General features: G+C 42.0%; 1 protein-coding gene across 1 annotated transcript; it reads right to left on the reverse strand.

Annotated features, from left to right (window-relative positions):
- Positions 1-70: 70 nt before the first annotated feature.
- BBOX1 (gamma-butyrobetaine hydroxylase 1) lies at positions 71-16049 on the reverse strand (the record flags this gene model as incomplete). The annotated part of the gene is made up of 8 exons (XM_056493651.1): positions 71-2271; positions 3751-3917; positions 4618-4814; positions 7257-7362; positions 9849-10047; positions 13287-13401; positions 14874-15166; positions 15680-16049. Coding segments are annotated over 8 exons (1608 nt in total), but the record flags the coding sequence as incomplete, so codon positions are not given.
- Between the last annotated feature and the right edge of the window lie 2300 nt (positions 16050-18349).

Consider the following 18349-nt stretch of genomic DNA (forward strand, 5'->3'; position numbering starts at 1 on the left):
CTAACAATAATGACTTCATATCTGTGTGCAAGATGTTATGTGTGAGTTAGATACAAGCCCAAACCAGCAATCAGTTCCATAAGAGTTTTTAATAAAAAGGAATTTGAATGAAAGTGTTCAGGAAAGTACAGAATACAAGAAATGGAAAATACCTCTTCCCTATTAATGACTGGTATAAATCACAAGATGTCTTAATAGTTATAAATTGCAACATTCACTCCATTTTTATGTGGAAAATATCACATTTAATGCAGAGCATTGCAGGAATACATGAATATAGGTACTAATGTTTCTCAGCTTTTCCTGCCTTTATAGCAAAGACAGTACAAGATTTTCCTCATGTTTCTAGAATTAGTTATTAAAGGAGGCACTGAAAAATTTAATTACCCATAAACCCCAATTTTGTTAGACTATTTCATGAGGTCATAACTTTGACAATAACATTTCACTGTTTCATAAAGAGGACTAAATTCAAACTGCCCTACAACAAAAAGGCCTAAAATTGAGTTTTATCTGATTATACATCTGATGCCTGTTATTAAATGATGAGTAGAAGCTATGGAAGTGTTTGCAAGCTGATTTTAGGTTATAGAATCACAGAGTGGTCTGGGTTGAAGGTTCCAGTCCCCCTGCCATGGGCACCATCCATTAAATTGGGTTGCTCAAAGCTCCATCTAACCTGGCCTTAGTTTAATTCTGTGGTTATTTCATTCTGTAGATGTAGTTCTATTCTGTTACCCTTCTAAGAAGAGACTAGGGTTTATTTGACTTGGAAGGAACAGTATGGAAACACACAGAATGATCTGAGGGTGGAAGAGTGGTTATTTTGTCCAGCTCACAGCAGGGTGAGTGGCATCATTTAACTCTGCACCTATCAGAACAGTGAAAAATAAACTCAGTGGACATGTTTTCATGAAAACAAGTGCTTTGAAATTCTTTCTTTTTCCATTTGGCATCTGAATGCAGGGAAAGAACTCCACTACTTCCTGGCTGCAGTAATTTCCAGATAGCATCATTTTTATTCAGAATCCAGAGTAGATGAAAACATCCTAAAGACTTATTGGAGGTGTAACAAAAATGGATTTGGGTTCAGCTGCCACATTTCTGTCACATGCAAAGTCAATAGCCACTTCTGCTTTGTGGTTTCTAGCCAGCAAGCATCAGCAGCATTGCTCCTCCTGGCTTTTCTCAAAAGTGCTGTACAGGTCTTAGGTCTGCACATGGCATCTGATAGGAATTGTGACCTCTGCACTGAGGGTGATTCATCTTCCTAATGCAGAGGAACATTAATATGATCCATTCTTTGGTAAGTTTATGGTTTCTGAGACTATGGACTTGGAAATATAAGGAAAATTATTTGTGGCTGTGATAGTCAAAACATGTAGAATACAGTCTCTGTTCAATGACATCATGTGTTACAGCAGAGCCCTACCTAGGAAGGTGTGTATTTAAAAATAACACCACAACTGTATTTTTTTATTTTGATAGTGAATTTTAGTTATGATTTATGCAATGAAGAATGCTTCTCTGAAAATAGAGGAAGGTGACATTCATAACAAAATGTAGTTAATAACACTTCTTTCATTTTGCCTTTCAAGCTTTCTAGGGAGGGTAGTAGATGTATAGAGGCAAAGGAAGGCCCTGTCATCCCCAGTCAGTCCTGTAAAGTGAAAATCCTTCAAGCCACTTTCCACTCTGATTTTACAAAAGCACATAAACTTACAGGGCACAGATAAAACTCAAATTGTTATGAACAAATTTTTTCTTAGCTTATAGAAATCAAAAATACATTTATGATAGACTCACAGGGTGGTTTGGGTGGAAAGGGACCTTAAAGACCCTCTCACTCCACCCCTGTGCCATTAGGACACCTTTCACCATCCCAGCCTGGCTTTGAACACTTCCAGGAGCTGGGCAGCCTCACAGTGGAGAAAGCCTTCCTAGGATCTGATCCAAACCTACCCCCGTCATTTAAAGCCTTGCCTTGGTTCTACAGCAAGGCTTGTCAGAAGCAATGTTAGTTTCTGAAATGAAGACTCATTTTTTTAACGTTGCTGTTGTCATTGAGGCCAGACAATCTACATTTTGCTGTTTCCAGTCAGAAGCAATCTCAGTCCCTGCCCAGGACCTTCTTCCTCAGCACCTGGAGCCTGGACATGACCACGTCCCAGTCTGCATAGGCGCCCTCCAGGCAGCGCGTCCCGCCCGCGCCGGCCGCGAACGCCTGGCGGCCGTGGAGCACCCGCCAGTTATCCAGGGTCAGGATGTCCCCTGCAGGGAGAGAGAGCCCAGTCAGTGCTGTGGGGGGGAGTAACCTACAGACACAACCTGCAGAGAGAGCCCAGTCAGTGCTGTGGGGGGAGCAACCTCAGACACACCTGCAGAGAGAGAGAGAGAGCCCAGGTCAGTGTGTGTGCTGGACTAACCTCAGACACACCTGCAGAGAGAGAGAGAGCCCAGGTCAGTGTGTGTGCTGGAGTAACCTATAGACATCACCTGCAGAGAGAGCCCAGGTCAGTGTGTGTGCTGGAGTAACCTACAGACACAACCTGCAGAGAGAGCCCAGGTCAGTGTGTGAGCTGGAGTAACCTCAGACACACCTGCAGGGAGAGCCCAGTCAGTGCTGTGGGGGGGAGCAACCTCAGACATCACCTGCAGAGAGAGAGCCCAGGTCAGTGTGTGTGCTGGAGCAACCTCAGACACACCTGCAGGAAAACTCACAGGCACAGTCACACCAGCAGCTGGGCAGCAACCATTCCAAGGAGACAGCAGCAGCACACCTTCTCAGCCACAGGCCAGCTCCTTCCTGACATTTCTTTCATTTTTGTGTAATGATCAGTTAAAAAGCAGAGTGGTAGAGGAGTCCTTACTGAGAAAATCAAACCTTGAGGAGAAAGGCAACTGCAGTAACTCCATAGAGGTGAAATAAATGAAAGCCTAGGATACTTTTTATTAGTTCAGTCTAGTACTGTTTCTACTATACACATATATACTATCCCTGTTAAGAGAATTTCATTAGAACAAAGTCAAGACATTGAAAATTAGGAAATCACATAATTAATGCTAGAGTACCAATTTAATTTTTCTCCCTTGTGTGCCACCATTATGGTAAATCTTGAATTAAATAAACTCAGTCTTTTCTTATCTTCTCCCCATTCCTTCTATCACCATTTCAATGCATTAATCAACAAAATGGATGTCACTAATGTAATGTAAAGCACTTTGTTTTTCAATTAATGTGATCTTACACATTATTTTATTGCATGTTTCCAATGGAGAGAGATCAGTTTCCTCACTGACATTTTAGACACATAGTATATGAGGCTGTCAGGGACACTGATAAATTTACTTTTTTAATATCTCTTGAGAGTTTCATATCTTTATTTTAATGCTGGGGAATAAAAGACCTGAGATTAAGGCCACACATGATATCACACATGGATTTCCCATCTATGTGCTATTGGTACATCAATTTCCAATATGGCATGTAGTATAAAATGCTGGCTTGGATTTAGTATAAAGATACATTCCACTGATCTATAGGTAGACTGTTTCTCCCTGCCATGTTTTCTTCTTTATAGTGTAACAATGGCAAAATAAATCTGTGAGATGAATGTAGGAATGCATAATATTTATGAAATAAAATAGATGATAGACTCAAAGTTTTTCTCAGTGCTGGTGCTAGCAGTGTTCAAGTATTTTGACTGTCAGAAAATCATGTGAAAAAAAAGGTGTGAGCAACTTACTGACCTGGTTTCAGCATGAAAGTAACCTTGTGCTCTGCACTGTTTAGTAAATCATCAAATTCCTTTAGAGCTGCATAAAATGGCCTCACTTCTTCAGCTGGCACATCCAACACCGAGTCTCTCGTTGCATTGTTATAATTGATGCGAATTTCTTGGCCACTGGAATCCACTCTGTGAAACAAAGGAAAGGAAAAAAAGGAAAGGAAGGAAGAAAATTAATATACTGTTATTGAACAGTTCAAGATGATTAAACAGTTACTGAATTCTGCTGGAATATTGGTATGTTTCTATAGAAAAATTCAGATTGATATTGGATTAGATTGGATTTCTCTAATTAATCTTAACTAGGAAAAGAGATAATCAGGAGAAAGTGTAGGCACTCAATTTGCTCAAAAATCTATATTATACACTCATTAATTGTAAACTTCTTTTTAATAAATCATAAACTTTTTCTTAAATCAGAAAAGAATATGTTTATTTGCATTTCATCTTTTGATCATATATAATTTTTAATCTAAATGTTTCAAATTATGACTTCTCCTTGGCATGATATATATGCACATTGACTGGCATTTAGTAACAGCTCTGGCTGTTGCTAACCTGTGCCTGTGCCTAGGAGTTCTCTAATCACCACCATTTCTTGTCTGTGTGTGGCAAAACCAATTAAGTGCTGCAATTCACAGAACAAGTCACACATTCCCCAAAAAAACAGATCAAAGACCCCAACCAACCAACCAAACCAAAAACCCCACTGAAGCCTCAGAGCAAGTTGAACCAGTGATTTTCCACAAGGTGGCAGGAGCAGACCTTCTACCAACATGGACTCTACCAGATGGCAGGGAATTTCATTTTAGGTGTTGAAACTACTCACTCTATAATCCTTTGTTTACAGTGCACAGCAAAGTCACAGTAATCCACCCCAACATCAGCATAGTCTACAGCAGTAGAGGACAGGATCTGATATGCCTCAGGGTTTTGTTCCTTCAGCTTGCTGGATACAAGAAATCCATCTACAACTTCACTTTCACCTCCTGCAGATGTTTGCTTTATGCAGTGAAGAAATTGAACCTGGAATGAATTAGCAGCTCTTTAAAAAATATAATTAGCTTGCATATTTAACAGTTTATTAGTATCAGTTCTCTCACATCTGTGGTTCTTTTATTCTAGTTGTTTGGGTTTTTTTTTCTCCAGTGGCAGACTGAGTTCTCATTTTCTGTGGCTTCACAACACTCTGCCACCAGTATCACAAAGGCAGAAAATTAAAATAGCATGTTCATAAATCCATCCCATGTGGGATATCTCCTAATGCTTGCAACCTGTGTGTCAGTGACAAAGAGGTTTTGCTTCTTTCCTTTGAGTCTCTCTTTTGGCAGCCACATAATTTTAAATGCATTTCAGTCATATCTCAACAAAGCACATTAGATTTGTCCTGCAGAAACAAAGCCTGATGTGAATTATCCACTCATGGAAGGGAAGAAGGTCTGTCTGTGATAAAGTACCACTAAGACAGTTTCATTTCACTTCAGAATGAAGTTGCCAAGGTGTAAGATGGACAAAAAGCCTAAGCTGGTAGCACTGGTCTAAATCTGAGCTGCTGTCACAAGCAGTAAAACTCCCTGTGGCCCTGGATATCACACAAACTAATTGATCATCCTGCAAATGACACTTGTCATATCAAATGTTATCTTTGTCACTTGGCCCTTCCATGGATTTCTGAGATGACTAGGAGAATAAAATAACCAACCAAACAAAAAAACAAAAAAACCCCCAACAACAACAACCAAAACAAGCAAACAAAAGAACAAAATGGCAAAAATCCAATCAACCAAAAAACCCCACACAACCCCCCAAACAAACAAACCCACAAAAACTCCCCAACCAAAGCAAAACAAACAAGACACAAAACAAAATCCCCAAAACAACAGCAACAAAAACCCTAACAAAGAACACCCCACAAACACAAGACGCTCAAACAATTAAACAACAAAACCAAAAAGCCAAACAACGCACCAACCAAAAACTCAACCCAAACCAGAACCCCCTCAGGATGGAAAACAGGACTGGAACAGCTGGAGCTGCAGACCTTGGTGGTGGCAATGAAGGGGGAAACTGGAGCTGTGGGCAGGACAAAGGGCCCACTGAAGGGAGCACCAGGCAACAAGTTCATTTTCTTGTGGCCACAGCCTTGTGCAAGGTAAGCACAGCTTGGCCCAGCCAAGGAGGGATTCAGTAATGTAAGTTATGTTATGTCCTAGGAAATCCTGAGGGCATTTCCCCTACATGGGACAGCTCTGAAATTATTCATCATCCCTTAAGAATATGTCTAAATATGTGTAATAAATCACAGAATCACAGAAACACAGAATCACTGAGTTGGAAGAAACCTTCAAGATCATAAGTCCAACCCAGCCCCAACACCTCAATATTCCATGGCACTGAGTGCCACATCCAGGGTTTTTAAACTCATCCAGGGATGGTGACTCCACCACCTCCCCAGGCAGACCATTCCAGTACTTTTTCAGTAAAAAACTTTTCCCTAATATCCAACCTGTATTTCCCTTGGTGCAGATTCAGGACAATGTTCAAAAACATTTCAATGTTCTTTAATAGTTTTATTGTCTACAAGCACATTTGAATAGAAAGGTTACACTCTTTTTCTAATGTTTCATGGCAGAGTGTGAGCTTTGGCACAGCCAGGACAGTGAGCTAATTCACATCTGCTCTCCATTAATGAGGCCTGTTCCATTCTTTCTCCACATTAATGAACAGTATCTAAATGATGAAAAGATAATCTTATTGTGAAGTATTTGGTACTTCCCCATGGGTAAATCACATTGGCTTTTTGTTTAAATACAGAAACAGCAGAGTCCTCTCAACAGCAGAAGGGAGGTTTGACAGTGCAAACTTTCCAGGGTTATCTGTGTCCCTTTGAACCTGTTCATACCATTTCCAGTTCTCTGGAATTATGTGAATTATGTAGATTACACTTTGATATGACAAGGGCTGGATGAAAACATATTTTCTGTGGTTGTCCAGTTTTACAGAAAGACCCTGTTTTGTTGTCTGTTATGAAAGGGCAAACAAGTGTTTGTCTTGTACCAATTCACAGAAAACAGAATATACCATCTCAATCTATTCCTTTCTCTGCTCCCCTCCTGAGCTGAAGAGATGAGTCCAAAATGTCACAACCTGACTATAACATTTGGACACCTAACTTCTGTGAAATAATGAGAACAGCATATAAAGGACCCTAAAGTTTTCTCATATGGAAATATTTCCAATACTTTGTGAATTTAATTTTAAAATTATGGGATATATGGGAGACTTGTGCTGAATTTCCATCATGCTGTAAAAATTGCACAGCCATGTGTATATAGATTATCATATGCAGATTATTATATTGGTATTTTTACATTGCTCTTTTCAGACAAAATTCAGAACCACTGATCACTACAGGAACATTTCCCTTTCCCCTTTTGTGGGGTGAAACAGTCAATGAATTCAACTTACCCCAGGTGGATGCTGCAGAACAGGATAATCAGTGTGAAGGCAGAGTCCCCCAGTGGTGTAAGCTATATTGTTAGCATCTGCTTTGTCTTGCACTTGCCAAGTTGGTCTTTACAAGGACAGGGAAAAGAGAAAACGTGTTAGAACACGTAGCCAGGCAGTACACACTGAAACTGAAATCACATTGCAGGAGTAATTTCCTCTTTGGACATGAAAATATCCTAACACTATGAGGAAATAAGTGTCCCTCCACCCCAACAGTTATTTCAGCAGTCCTAGAAAAACCTCAGAGTGTCAAGGGACACCTGGCACCAGGGCAGCACCCAGAAGAATGGCAGCTCTGCAGTGGTGGCACTTTGCTGAACACACCACCAAGATGCTCCTGCCAGCAGGAATTATCTCAGTCCTGGTGCTTCAGGAACAAGCAAGTAGAAGCTGGCCCATTTCTTTTCAGCAACCTTCCATTTTCCCTCTGCCACACAGAGCACATTATCAATGAAATACAAAATTTGTAACTTTCCCCTGAAGTGATTTTTAAAGTTATTTTTAATATTTATTTTATTATAATCTAAGAAAATAGAGAGCATCCCTTACAGGGGGATCTTTCCTGTAAGTTGAAGACTTGCTACTGGAGAAAAATGTCATTTCTTCCCTTTCTATGGCACCCTTTTTGAGAACTAGCTCTGTTTATTTTATTACAAAGCTTCTGTCTTGGAATTTGGCACAATTCAGTAAAAACATTTTCTGACAACTGCAGTGAAAAAAGTAAGTCACAGCTGTATGACAAGGACATGTATGTTATACTGCAAAATGTGTTTTGAGTGACACACCACGCAGGAGAATTGGAGACCAAGAACCACAGATTTTGTTTACACAAAGTTCACATGATTGAAGACAATCCTTAGCAGATGCATGTTATGGATCCAGATGTTTGTCTGGAAAAGTGTAATTTACCCTTCAGAGTCCATACAATTGCACACACTGACTGAAAAGAAATGATGAAACTCATTTTCCCTTGTGGAATATTATAGACCAAGTATGTTCCAGATGGTGTGTGCCTAGCTTTACTTTTTAATAATGGTTTAAAAAGAAAATAGGCTAAAGAACATGCAGAAAAAATTATTTATATGCAGTATATAAATGCTTTTGTTATAGGAGTTGTATTTACTATAGAAATTATGCAAAATGCTAAAATTAGATTTCTGCAACTGCCAGAGGGAAAACCCCCTTGACTATTTGCACACATGTTTAACTGCCTAGGAGAAACAGTTTTTATTATTTGGTATGGCACATATTCAGCAGTACATTACTTGAGTAACTGCACATATTCATCATCACATGACCTCAGTACTCAAGCATGATAATTTCAACCACACTTCCACAGTTTGACAGCCAAAAAATAGCCCCTTCATATAATTCCTATAATTAGTGCTGAAGGCAGCTAGATTTGCTCCATCCTTCATTTAATAGGCTTGATGGCTTTAAAACAATTTAACACATTTTAATTGTCTCATTTATATGAAATACATAAGATTTCTGGAGTGATAACACTTTATAGAGTCATCATAAGCTTTTGTAAAATCAGTCATTGCCTTTGTGCTATCAGGATTTGCAAGGGAAGCTGCTCTGCAGCAGCTTTCCTTCCACACAGGGAATTTGGTCAAAGCCCAAGCTGAAGTCAGAGATGCTCACAGGGAGCTCAGCACTGAATATGGAAAAATCAACCTTGTCTCAAGTGAGCTGCAGCATCACCTTGGCCTGCTGGAGGAGAGAATTGTGGTATGACTGGAGACTTCATTAATGCAGTTGGGCCTCCATAATGGGAAGAAAAAGGTTAATTAAGAAAGGTGGAATCTCTTGGTGTTGTTATATGGCTGACAGAGAGAAGGTTTCCACTCTTTACAGTGATGACAATTTAATGGAGGTCACACCAAGCAGACATCTAGACAAGAAGAAAGGCTTTTTTCCTTCATGTGTTAGAATTATATTCATTGCTGTTACATTTAAAATTCAGGATTCTGTTGAGGTAATGTTTAATTTGGCAAGTTTTCCAATTCCAAGTTTATCCTTTTATTTATCATATTTTGTAGGCTATGTATTTGGCTTACAGTGAAATAGCAAGGAAATTACCCAAAGTTATTATTTTATTAGATTTGTAAAAGCCACCCTAGAACTGGATGCCAGTAAGAAATTAACTTCTGCTTCAGAGGTGAAAATTATTGTAAGTATTAGCTACAAACAGATGACTTCCTCTGTTCAGAACAGGATGGATGAGGGATTTTTGGTTTTGTTTCATGGCATAGATAAGTCAGTCTATCTCACTGTTACCCTGTATTTGACAATATTTGTTCTCAGGCACTTTTCCTTCTCTCATCAGTTGATGTTATTGCTGCTCTTCTTTCCACACCCCACCTGCAACAGCAAAGCAATTCTCTTGTACATAAACTTGATGCCAAATTTTCTAATATAGAGAGAAAGAATCATACACCTTGCTTTAATATATCAATCCACTAAACAGATAGAGCAAGCTTGGCTGAAGAACATTGGAGGTGATTCCAACTCTGGCAAAACAAAGATGATGTGAAACAAACTCACCCATAAAATGTGAGACGCAGGAACCCAATCCTGTGGCCAAGTCTAACCAATTCTCCCTCCCTTGCAGCAGCTCCTGTCAGTAGAACAATTCCCAATTTCTTTAGAGTGCACAACCACTTGTATGCACTTTCATCATTGTCCATGACTTCTTCAAAAGGTATTTTGGGGAGCTGGAGGTCTGAGCCCCAGTACTGGCGCTCTGAAAGGGAAACACAGAAACAGCTCTCAGCTGTTTCAGCACCAAAGGACAGCCAAAGCAGGAACTTAGTGGGATAGAAATGTATTTGTGAATATCCCTCAATCCTGCAAACCACCTGGAATGGGTCCCTGAGTTTGGAGGGATGACAAACAGACTTATGATGAAATTCAGCAAGACACTGCAATATCGAAATTTTAGGTCAGAAGTTGAATGAAAGGACAGCTTGAAAGGGATATTTTTTGTTAACAGTGCATCAGAAATGTGTGCATTCATTTTTCTGTCTGTACTGGTAAGCCACAAGAGGGAAAAGGAAAGAGGAAACAAAATTCCCATTTCTTGATCATACCAGGTTAGCCCTAACTACATGAGAGTTTGCAGGAAATGGGAAGATGCCTTTGCTCAGTACCTGCAGATGGAGGGCATACACCAGCACTAGGATTTACCTAGAATCTACTACACAAGTTGGGAAAATGCTGATCAAAGAAAGTCTAGACATCACTAGAGTAAATTACTTCATCTAAAATTATTTTGTCTACAGCATGTGTTTTGATGTTTGTTGGAAGTTAAGTGTATTGTGAGTTATGTATGTGGCAGCCTAACTCATGTCATTGCACTCTTATTAGTTATTACTGCAGGATAAATTCAAATGACCAAACTTTAAAAGTAAAAAACTACTTTTAACTTCATCCTCCTAAAGTTAACATCTCTCAGGACTTAGCAGAGAAACTGAAATCACCACTGATGCTGCTAACTTCCTGATTCAAACTTTTGTGGAACTGGATATATTTATCCAGCATCATATTATCACATTTTAAAGAATTATCATAACCTGAAACCTTTAAACTGCTGTTAAAACCTTAATCTAACCTAAGGTTAAAAATATTAGGTACCACTACAGACTAGCTCTGCAGAATCTTCTCATTCATCCAGAAGGAAAATGTCAAATTAGATGTTATCTAATTTCCACCCCCCACTCCCCAAACCCCCAAGTCCCATCCTGATGCCAGCATGTTGGAAAATGAGCCTCAGCAAATTAAATTAATATGGAATACTGGCTTCCTTAGTGTCTCTCACAAGTGTCTACTACACCCAGCATGTGAATTACAGACATGGTAAATCATTCCTGTGACATCTGCTGGGCAGAACTCGAGTAAACAGAAAAGAAAAAGAGAATATCTTTGAGACACCACAGCTGTACAAGTAGAATGTGACTTTTGCTGTTCTTTTGGGAGCAGCAGTAAGCTGGGCTGAAATCAGCCTTGATCTACACAAACAGCAGATTTTGATTTTGCATATTGTATGATAGGATCTGGCAATGTTTTAAAAGGGAAATCTTGACATACTGCCATAGAGTTATTTATAGTCACTTCATCATGCCCTGAAAATCTGACCCACTCCTCTTTTTGGGTTTCACACAATGTCTGGCATCTATGTTTTTTGAATCAGAAACTCTGATGGGAAAACATATTTTAAGAAAAGCAGCACTGAAAGCAAATAACCACTTGCAAAAGGAAGAAAGCCACAGCTGCAATAATGCCAGCAGTGAAGGTTAACCTTTAACTGCAGCAGTCTGGTGAGTTTGTGTTTCTCTTTGCTGAATCAGCAAGCAGGGCTGGCATTTTGTACCACTTCTGTGACATTTTGCTGCTGGGATGTGATTAGCTGCTTAAGGACATGTAATTTGCAACTCACCACAAGAAGTGTAGCTGAACTTACCACAGTACACAACAAAAAACAATCTCAAAGAGCCAGTAAGCAAACTCACAAACTGGGACCTGGGAAAACTGCAGGAAGGTGTCAGTCACAGTGAGCCAGGGCTGGTCTGAGAACGGGAGGAAGAGCTGCTTGACACCACTGAAAAAACAGTTAATTGGTGTAATGTCTATACACTCAATTTCTTCAGACAGACCATGTGAAACACAACTTGAAAAAGCATTGCCCAAGGAATGAAACAGATCCTTGGTGAATATTTTTACCTAGTTGGCTCCAATGGAGAAGAGCAGTGGCAGAGCAGAGAACTGGCTTCCAAACCATGCTCTGTGTTCAAGAGCAATCACTGTGCAAATGCACAGATCTGAAGGCAAAGCACAACCAGCCAAGGCTTCATAATAGGTGAAAAAAGCAGCATGACATCTGAATTCGTGAAATCTCATAATTAATACCCTTGCCAATGAACACAACCTGAGATCTAGGTTATCTTGTCAGGGATCAATTTACATTGATCCCTTCAAAGGCTACAGAACATCCTGCTACCTTTTGTAGCATATTTATTTTCACAAATAAAAGTTCTTGCCACCTGAAAAATCAAGTCTAGTTTCCCTGAACAGGTTTGTGTCTTCACCATATTCACTCTGGAAGCATGCCAAACCCTTCAAAATAGTAATCAAAACCGTTTATTTTTGCCAAAATTAAATTAGATACAAAGTTTTGTATTACCAGGGGGAAATAGTTCCATTCTGAACTATGAAGAGTCTATTACAGCATCCACTGAAATGAATGGAAATATTTCCCACCATTTAAGTTGCAAACCAGTGATGTCCTATTTTAACAGATTCTGACTCTGAATACAGCTGCCCAGATTGAGACAGCAGATCTCACAGGAACACTGCCAGGAGCAACCACAGGCACCTCGGAGCTCCCACACCCTCCTGCTCAGTCTGAAAGCTGAAATAGCCAAAGGAATGATGATATGCATCATGCCAAGCCTAGTGGGTTTATCAGCATTCTCTTCAAAGGGTAAGTGGTTTGTACAGGGTAAATGTTACAAGGACACTTTGTGATCAAAAGACAGTTTACCTCTAAAATATGCACGGGAAGCAAAGCAAACACAACCTGAACTTCAGCACGACACACTGCTGGGCTACACAGTTACTTTTTAACAAGAAGGCCATGAAAAGGGAAAAAACATTTCACTTGTAAGTCCCCTGCAATTCCAAATAACCTTTCTTTTTAGAAAAATTTAGAAAAATTTAAATACCTTAAACAGCACTCAGACACTTGCACAGTCACAGACCACTGCTGGTCCATGGCTCATTTGTGAGACCTGCTAACATTTTCTGGAAAGAAAAGGCTTTCAGGAAAGTAAATTCAGCCCAAGTAGTTGTACTTCTCTGAGGTGTAGGAGGTAGAAGAGGGAAAAGATAACTGGGTACACCTGGTCCTCACACAGGCACCTGTGACCAGGACTGTCAGTTCAAACCCCTTGCATCTGACACATGGCAGACAGATTTAATTCCTACCTGGTAAAAACAAATCTGCCCTCATTGCAGCTCTGGCTTCTTCAGAGAAGCATCGTTTTTTCAGCCACTCAGCTTCATATTCACTTGTGTGTCCATCAGACCATGTAATACAGATCTTTCAACACAAAGGAAAAGGTGAGTTTAGAAAAAAAATATTTGAAAAACATCATCTGGAACAAAACCCCTTAGAAATGGCAGAAATTGTAATACTTAGATCAAGAATATCAGAGTGAAACTTTCCCTGAAGCATGACAGCAAAATGAAAATCCAACCTGAGCACCATTCAAATTCTGACACTTCTTGTAAATGTCCATTTTCATTTCAACCTGTGACTTAATTTACTGGTTTGTGTGTATTGTTTCCACTGTGGGAGCTGCACTTAGCAGAGAGAAGGGAATTGTAAAAACTGGCACATATCACTGGGGAGAGAACTTCACACCAACTCAGAAGAGAAAAATATCTTGCAAAACACTGAGAGGTTGTGAGAAGAGAAAAAGACTGAGACAGACAAGGACCTTGTGCTAGGAGAGAAATCTGTCTCCTACTTTTGAAGTCTTCCCTCTGTCAAATAAATTTTTAAAAAGTGTTGGGTTTTTCAATTAAAAAAAACATGGAAAGAAAGCAAATGGCCTTGCTTGTCATGAACTGAGAGCTCAGTCCAGCACAGACCTCCAACTGAGTTTTTAAGGTGGATGAGCAGGTATCAGTTCCCAATTCACACGACTCTGCTCATTCACTACCAGTGTCATTTTAGCACTAGTGCTGTGCTTTCATCAGGTTCTAAGTGGAAGCAGACAACTCCTAATTATCTAATAAAATAATGAATTTACATTTTAATTTTGTCCTCCCCAGAGACCCTGTGGCTGAGACACTCACACGAGTCAGCCTCTGCAAACTGCAAGGCTCCCCATTGACATAGGACTGACTGCTGCATGTTCAATATGTTTAAAACATCTTTAAGTATAAAGTGAAGGAAATGAGCTTGCCAAAGGAGCCATGTACTGCTTTTAATAAAAGATAAAAAATCTAAATAATGTACTAGGTTTTTATCTACCAGGAAAGACTGAGATTCGTAAGGAGGGCAGCTCCAATCCTCTCCTGCTCAATAACCTTCCATTATTCAGGAAGAAATGTTAATGTAGATGAGTAGACAGGGATACAGACATTAGTCCAATTCTGATTATTGGATTCAACTCTGGTTTGAGTGTTCACTCTAAGATGAATGTTATTTTACATCGAAAACTTGCTGATAAGCTGATTTTTGTTATGGATTGAGGTCACCATAATTTTGCCATTTGTTTTTCGTATTTTCAAGCCATTAACTCAAATAATAAAGAGAGTAAAAAGTGTGAGTGTAATTAAATGTGCAAGAGACGTCTTGATGAAGCACACGGCAGAATTTTTAAAAGCATTGTTATATTGCAGAAATTGCAGGCTGGGTTTATGCAGCCTCTGCACGACGTATAACAAAGCGAAGTTTCATATGCAGGTGCAAAGATCTGAGCTCCCCAAGGCGCGATTCCTCCCGAAAGCCGAGGCAGGGTCAGCAGCCAGCGTTCCGGCTGGCAGGGAGCGGGCGGGCGGTACCTTGGAGCCGCCGGGCAGGGCGAGCCCCGCGGCCGCGGTGTCGGGGTCCAGCAGCTGCGGGCGCAGCCGGCGCGCCCCGGCCGAGCGCAGGAAGCAGCGCGGGCAGCGGCAGCAGTCCCGCAGCCACACGCACGGGTAGCGGCTCTCGCCGCCCTCCTCCCACCGCACGCACACGAAACGGCCCCGAGACTCCGCGCTCCGCACCCGCGGGGCCGAGCGGGGCTGCGGGCGGAGCGGGGCCGAGCGCTCCAGCGGGGCGGGGGAGCGCACAGAGAGAGAGAGACACACTGCCCCTGCAAAGAGAGAGAGAGAGAGAGTGACCCACTGCCTTCTGCACAGAGTGACCCACTGCCTTCTGCACAGAGGGAGTGACCCACTGCCCCTGCAAAGAGAGAGAGAGAGAGAGTGACCCACTGCCTTCTGCACAGAGAGAGTGACCCACTGCCCCTGCAAAGAGAGAGAGAGAGAGAGAGAGAGTGACCCACTGCCTTCTGCACAGAGAGAGTGACCCGCTGCCCCCTGCAAAGAGAGAGAGGAGAGAGTGACCCACTGCTTTCTGCACAGAGAGAGAGAGAGAGAGAGAGTGACCCACTGCCTTCTGCACAGAGAGAGTGAGAGAGTGACCCACTGCCTTCTGCACAGAGAGAGTGAGAGAGTGACCCACTGCCTTCTGCACAGAGAGAGGAGAGAGTGACCCACTGCCTTCTGCACAGAGAGAGAGAGAGTGAGTGACCCACTGCCCCTGCAAAGAGAGAGAGAGAGAGTGACCCACTGCCTTCTGCACAGAGAGAGTGAGAGTGACCCACCGCCTTCTGCCTCCCGGGCTCCGTGCGGTGCGGGGCGAAGCGCTCCAGCAGCAGCAGGGAGCGCACCGGCTGCGGGGTCTGCTGTACCCGAGTACAGAGAGAGTGAGTGACCCGCCGGTCCCTGCACACAGACAGTGACCCACTGCCCTCTGCACAGAGAGGGTGACCCGCCGGTCCCTGCACAGTGAGTGACCCGCCGGTCCCTGCACAGACAGTGACCCGCCGGTCCCTGCACACAGAGGGTGACCCGCCGCCCTCTGCCTCCCGGGCTGCAAGCGTCAGAGGCACACGTCAGAGATAACCAGTGGAGCAGATCCGCAAGTCTAGCGTTCGTCCCATACACACAGCGCCAGAGCAGCAGCTTCTCCTTTCAGAGGTTTGCACGAGTGGAGTGGTAAGACTGTTCTGCACAGAAACCACCCAGCATGTATTCACTGCTCTGTTTCAATACAGCATTTCACAACAGTTTCCATCCTGTTTAGGCGATTCCTGACTGCTGGACTTCAAACCCATCATTGATGTAAGTGCAACACTCCTGTCCTATAATAGGTTTGGTTCCTGTTTCCAAGCTGTATTAATGCCTCCCCTTAGGGTACTTCAGCAAAATCCACAGTAAGAGGTAGGGCCAAGAGAACATTTTCATCCAGGGAATGCAGGATGATCTGCAATACACACCTTTGATTTCAGAAAGCAAAAAAATTATGGTTCATGCTACGCCCCATGTGCGCTACCTTGTCCTGTGAGTTCATATAAACAAGTTAAATAGATTATTACAAACGGCAAATGGTACTATTTAAGTATTAAATAGCACATCCTACGAGCTCCAGCAAACACGAATGGTGGCTCTACAGAGCTGCAGGGTTAGATTATCTGCTTGTAGCCAAGGAACATGTGTTATAGGACAGGAGTGTTGCACTTACATCAATGAGGGGTTTGACATCCCACAGTCAGGAACCACCCAAATAGAAAGAAGAGCAGCACAGAGTGCCACTTCTTGGTGGGACTGGCTTACTTCGTGGCTACCAAATCGGAGACTGCTACAAAATGCATTTATGGCAGTCACTGTAACCATTGCAGTGTGTGTACCTGCGTGAATTATGAATTATGTTGTAGCTGTAACACTCTGTGCTGGAAAAATGAAGCGTTGAGACCTGCCTAAAAGAGATGTGTCTCAAGAAAATGGGGCACTTGACAGCGTGATGGACAATAGATGATACACAATAAAAACAAAAAACAATAGTTTTCAGACACAATATTTTCAGTTCCCTTTGAAGTTGGTAAATAGAGCTTAAAGACTAACTAGCAAAATAGATACAGGAATGTAAAAGTAGACAGGAAGGATGTTAAACTTAACTGGAATCAGTAGATAAGCAGATAGTGAGGAACATAGTGGCTTTTGTGGCAAAGCCATGTAACACCAGAGCCTGCCCTAAGAGGAGTTCCAGGTGAGGTTATCTGCCACACTGGGGCACTCAGTGTGTAGGAACACCAGAGACCCCTTAGATGACCCTGCAGGACCACAAAAGGACCCCCAGTAAGGAGGGGTGGTGGTGGTGGTTGTTTATGGAAAGAAAAAAACAACCCCGGGGTTTTAAATAGATGTAATCTACAGTAAACATCACCAAAGATGTTTACTTGGCCTTTTATGAACAAGATTGAACAGGCCTATGGTCAAATAGATTCTGTGCTGTGGCACAAAATCCCTGCTGCTTCAGATGGAGCCACTTTTTTCTGCACCCTCCAAATGAACGGGGCAGGTTTGTATTGGAGCAGCAGGACAGAGCAGTGATCATCCCTCTGACCTTGCACTGGTGAGGACACACCTCCAATCCTGTTTAGTTTGGGGTTCCTCACAATGTGAAAGACACTGAGGTGCTCAGGTAGGTCCAGAGAAGGGAATGGAGCACAATTCTGCTGGGAGGGAGCTCAGCCTGGAGAATAGGAGACGTGGGAGGGAAGGTATCACTCTCTAAAACCATCTGAAAGAGATTGCAGTCAGCTGGGGCCAGCCTCTTTTCCCATGTAATAAGCAATAGGACAAGAGAAAACGGCCTCAAATTCTGCTAGGGGAGGTTTAGATTGTTATGAAAACTTTGTTCACCAGAAGTGTAGTCAAGCATTGGAGCAGGCTGCTGGAGAAGTAGTGGAATCACCAGCCCTGGGGATATTGAAAAGCCACGTACAGGTCTGGCTTAGGGACACAGCTTAGGGGTGCACTGAGCAGGTGGGTTAACTGTTGACTCGGTGATGGTAGAGGTCTTTTCCAATCTAAATGATTCTATGACCCTGTGAGATGATTTTGCTGCTAAACAAGTCTTCTGAGCAAGTGAGCAAATTTTAAAACAACATTAATAGACCCTCATTGTTTTGTGCCTGATATATATGCAAAAATATTAATGACATTTATTTGATCAGTGTGTGGTTGAAGGGAGGGAGGTTCTAACAGAGAGAAATATGACTTGTGGAGCTGAGGGCAGTGGCAGAACATTGCACCTACCAGATTTCAGCTGGATTGGCCCACGCTGGTCTTCCAGTTTTTGGCTTTTATTGCAGTACAATCCCCACCTTCTTCAGGATGCACGAACTGGTGGCAGAACTTCCATGAAAGAAGAGGAAATGGAAAAGGAAAACCTTTATTTGTCTCCAGATGGAAAGCTCTTCCCAGCTGTG

This window comes from Oenanthe melanoleuca, chromosome 5 (assembly GCF_029582105.1).
Source record: "Oenanthe melanoleuca isolate GR-GAL-2019-014 chromosome 5, OMel1.0, whole genome shotgun sequence".
In the NCBI taxonomy this organism is placed as follows: domain Eukaryota; kingdom Metazoa; phylum Chordata; class Aves; order Passeriformes; family Muscicapidae; genus Oenanthe; species Oenanthe melanoleuca.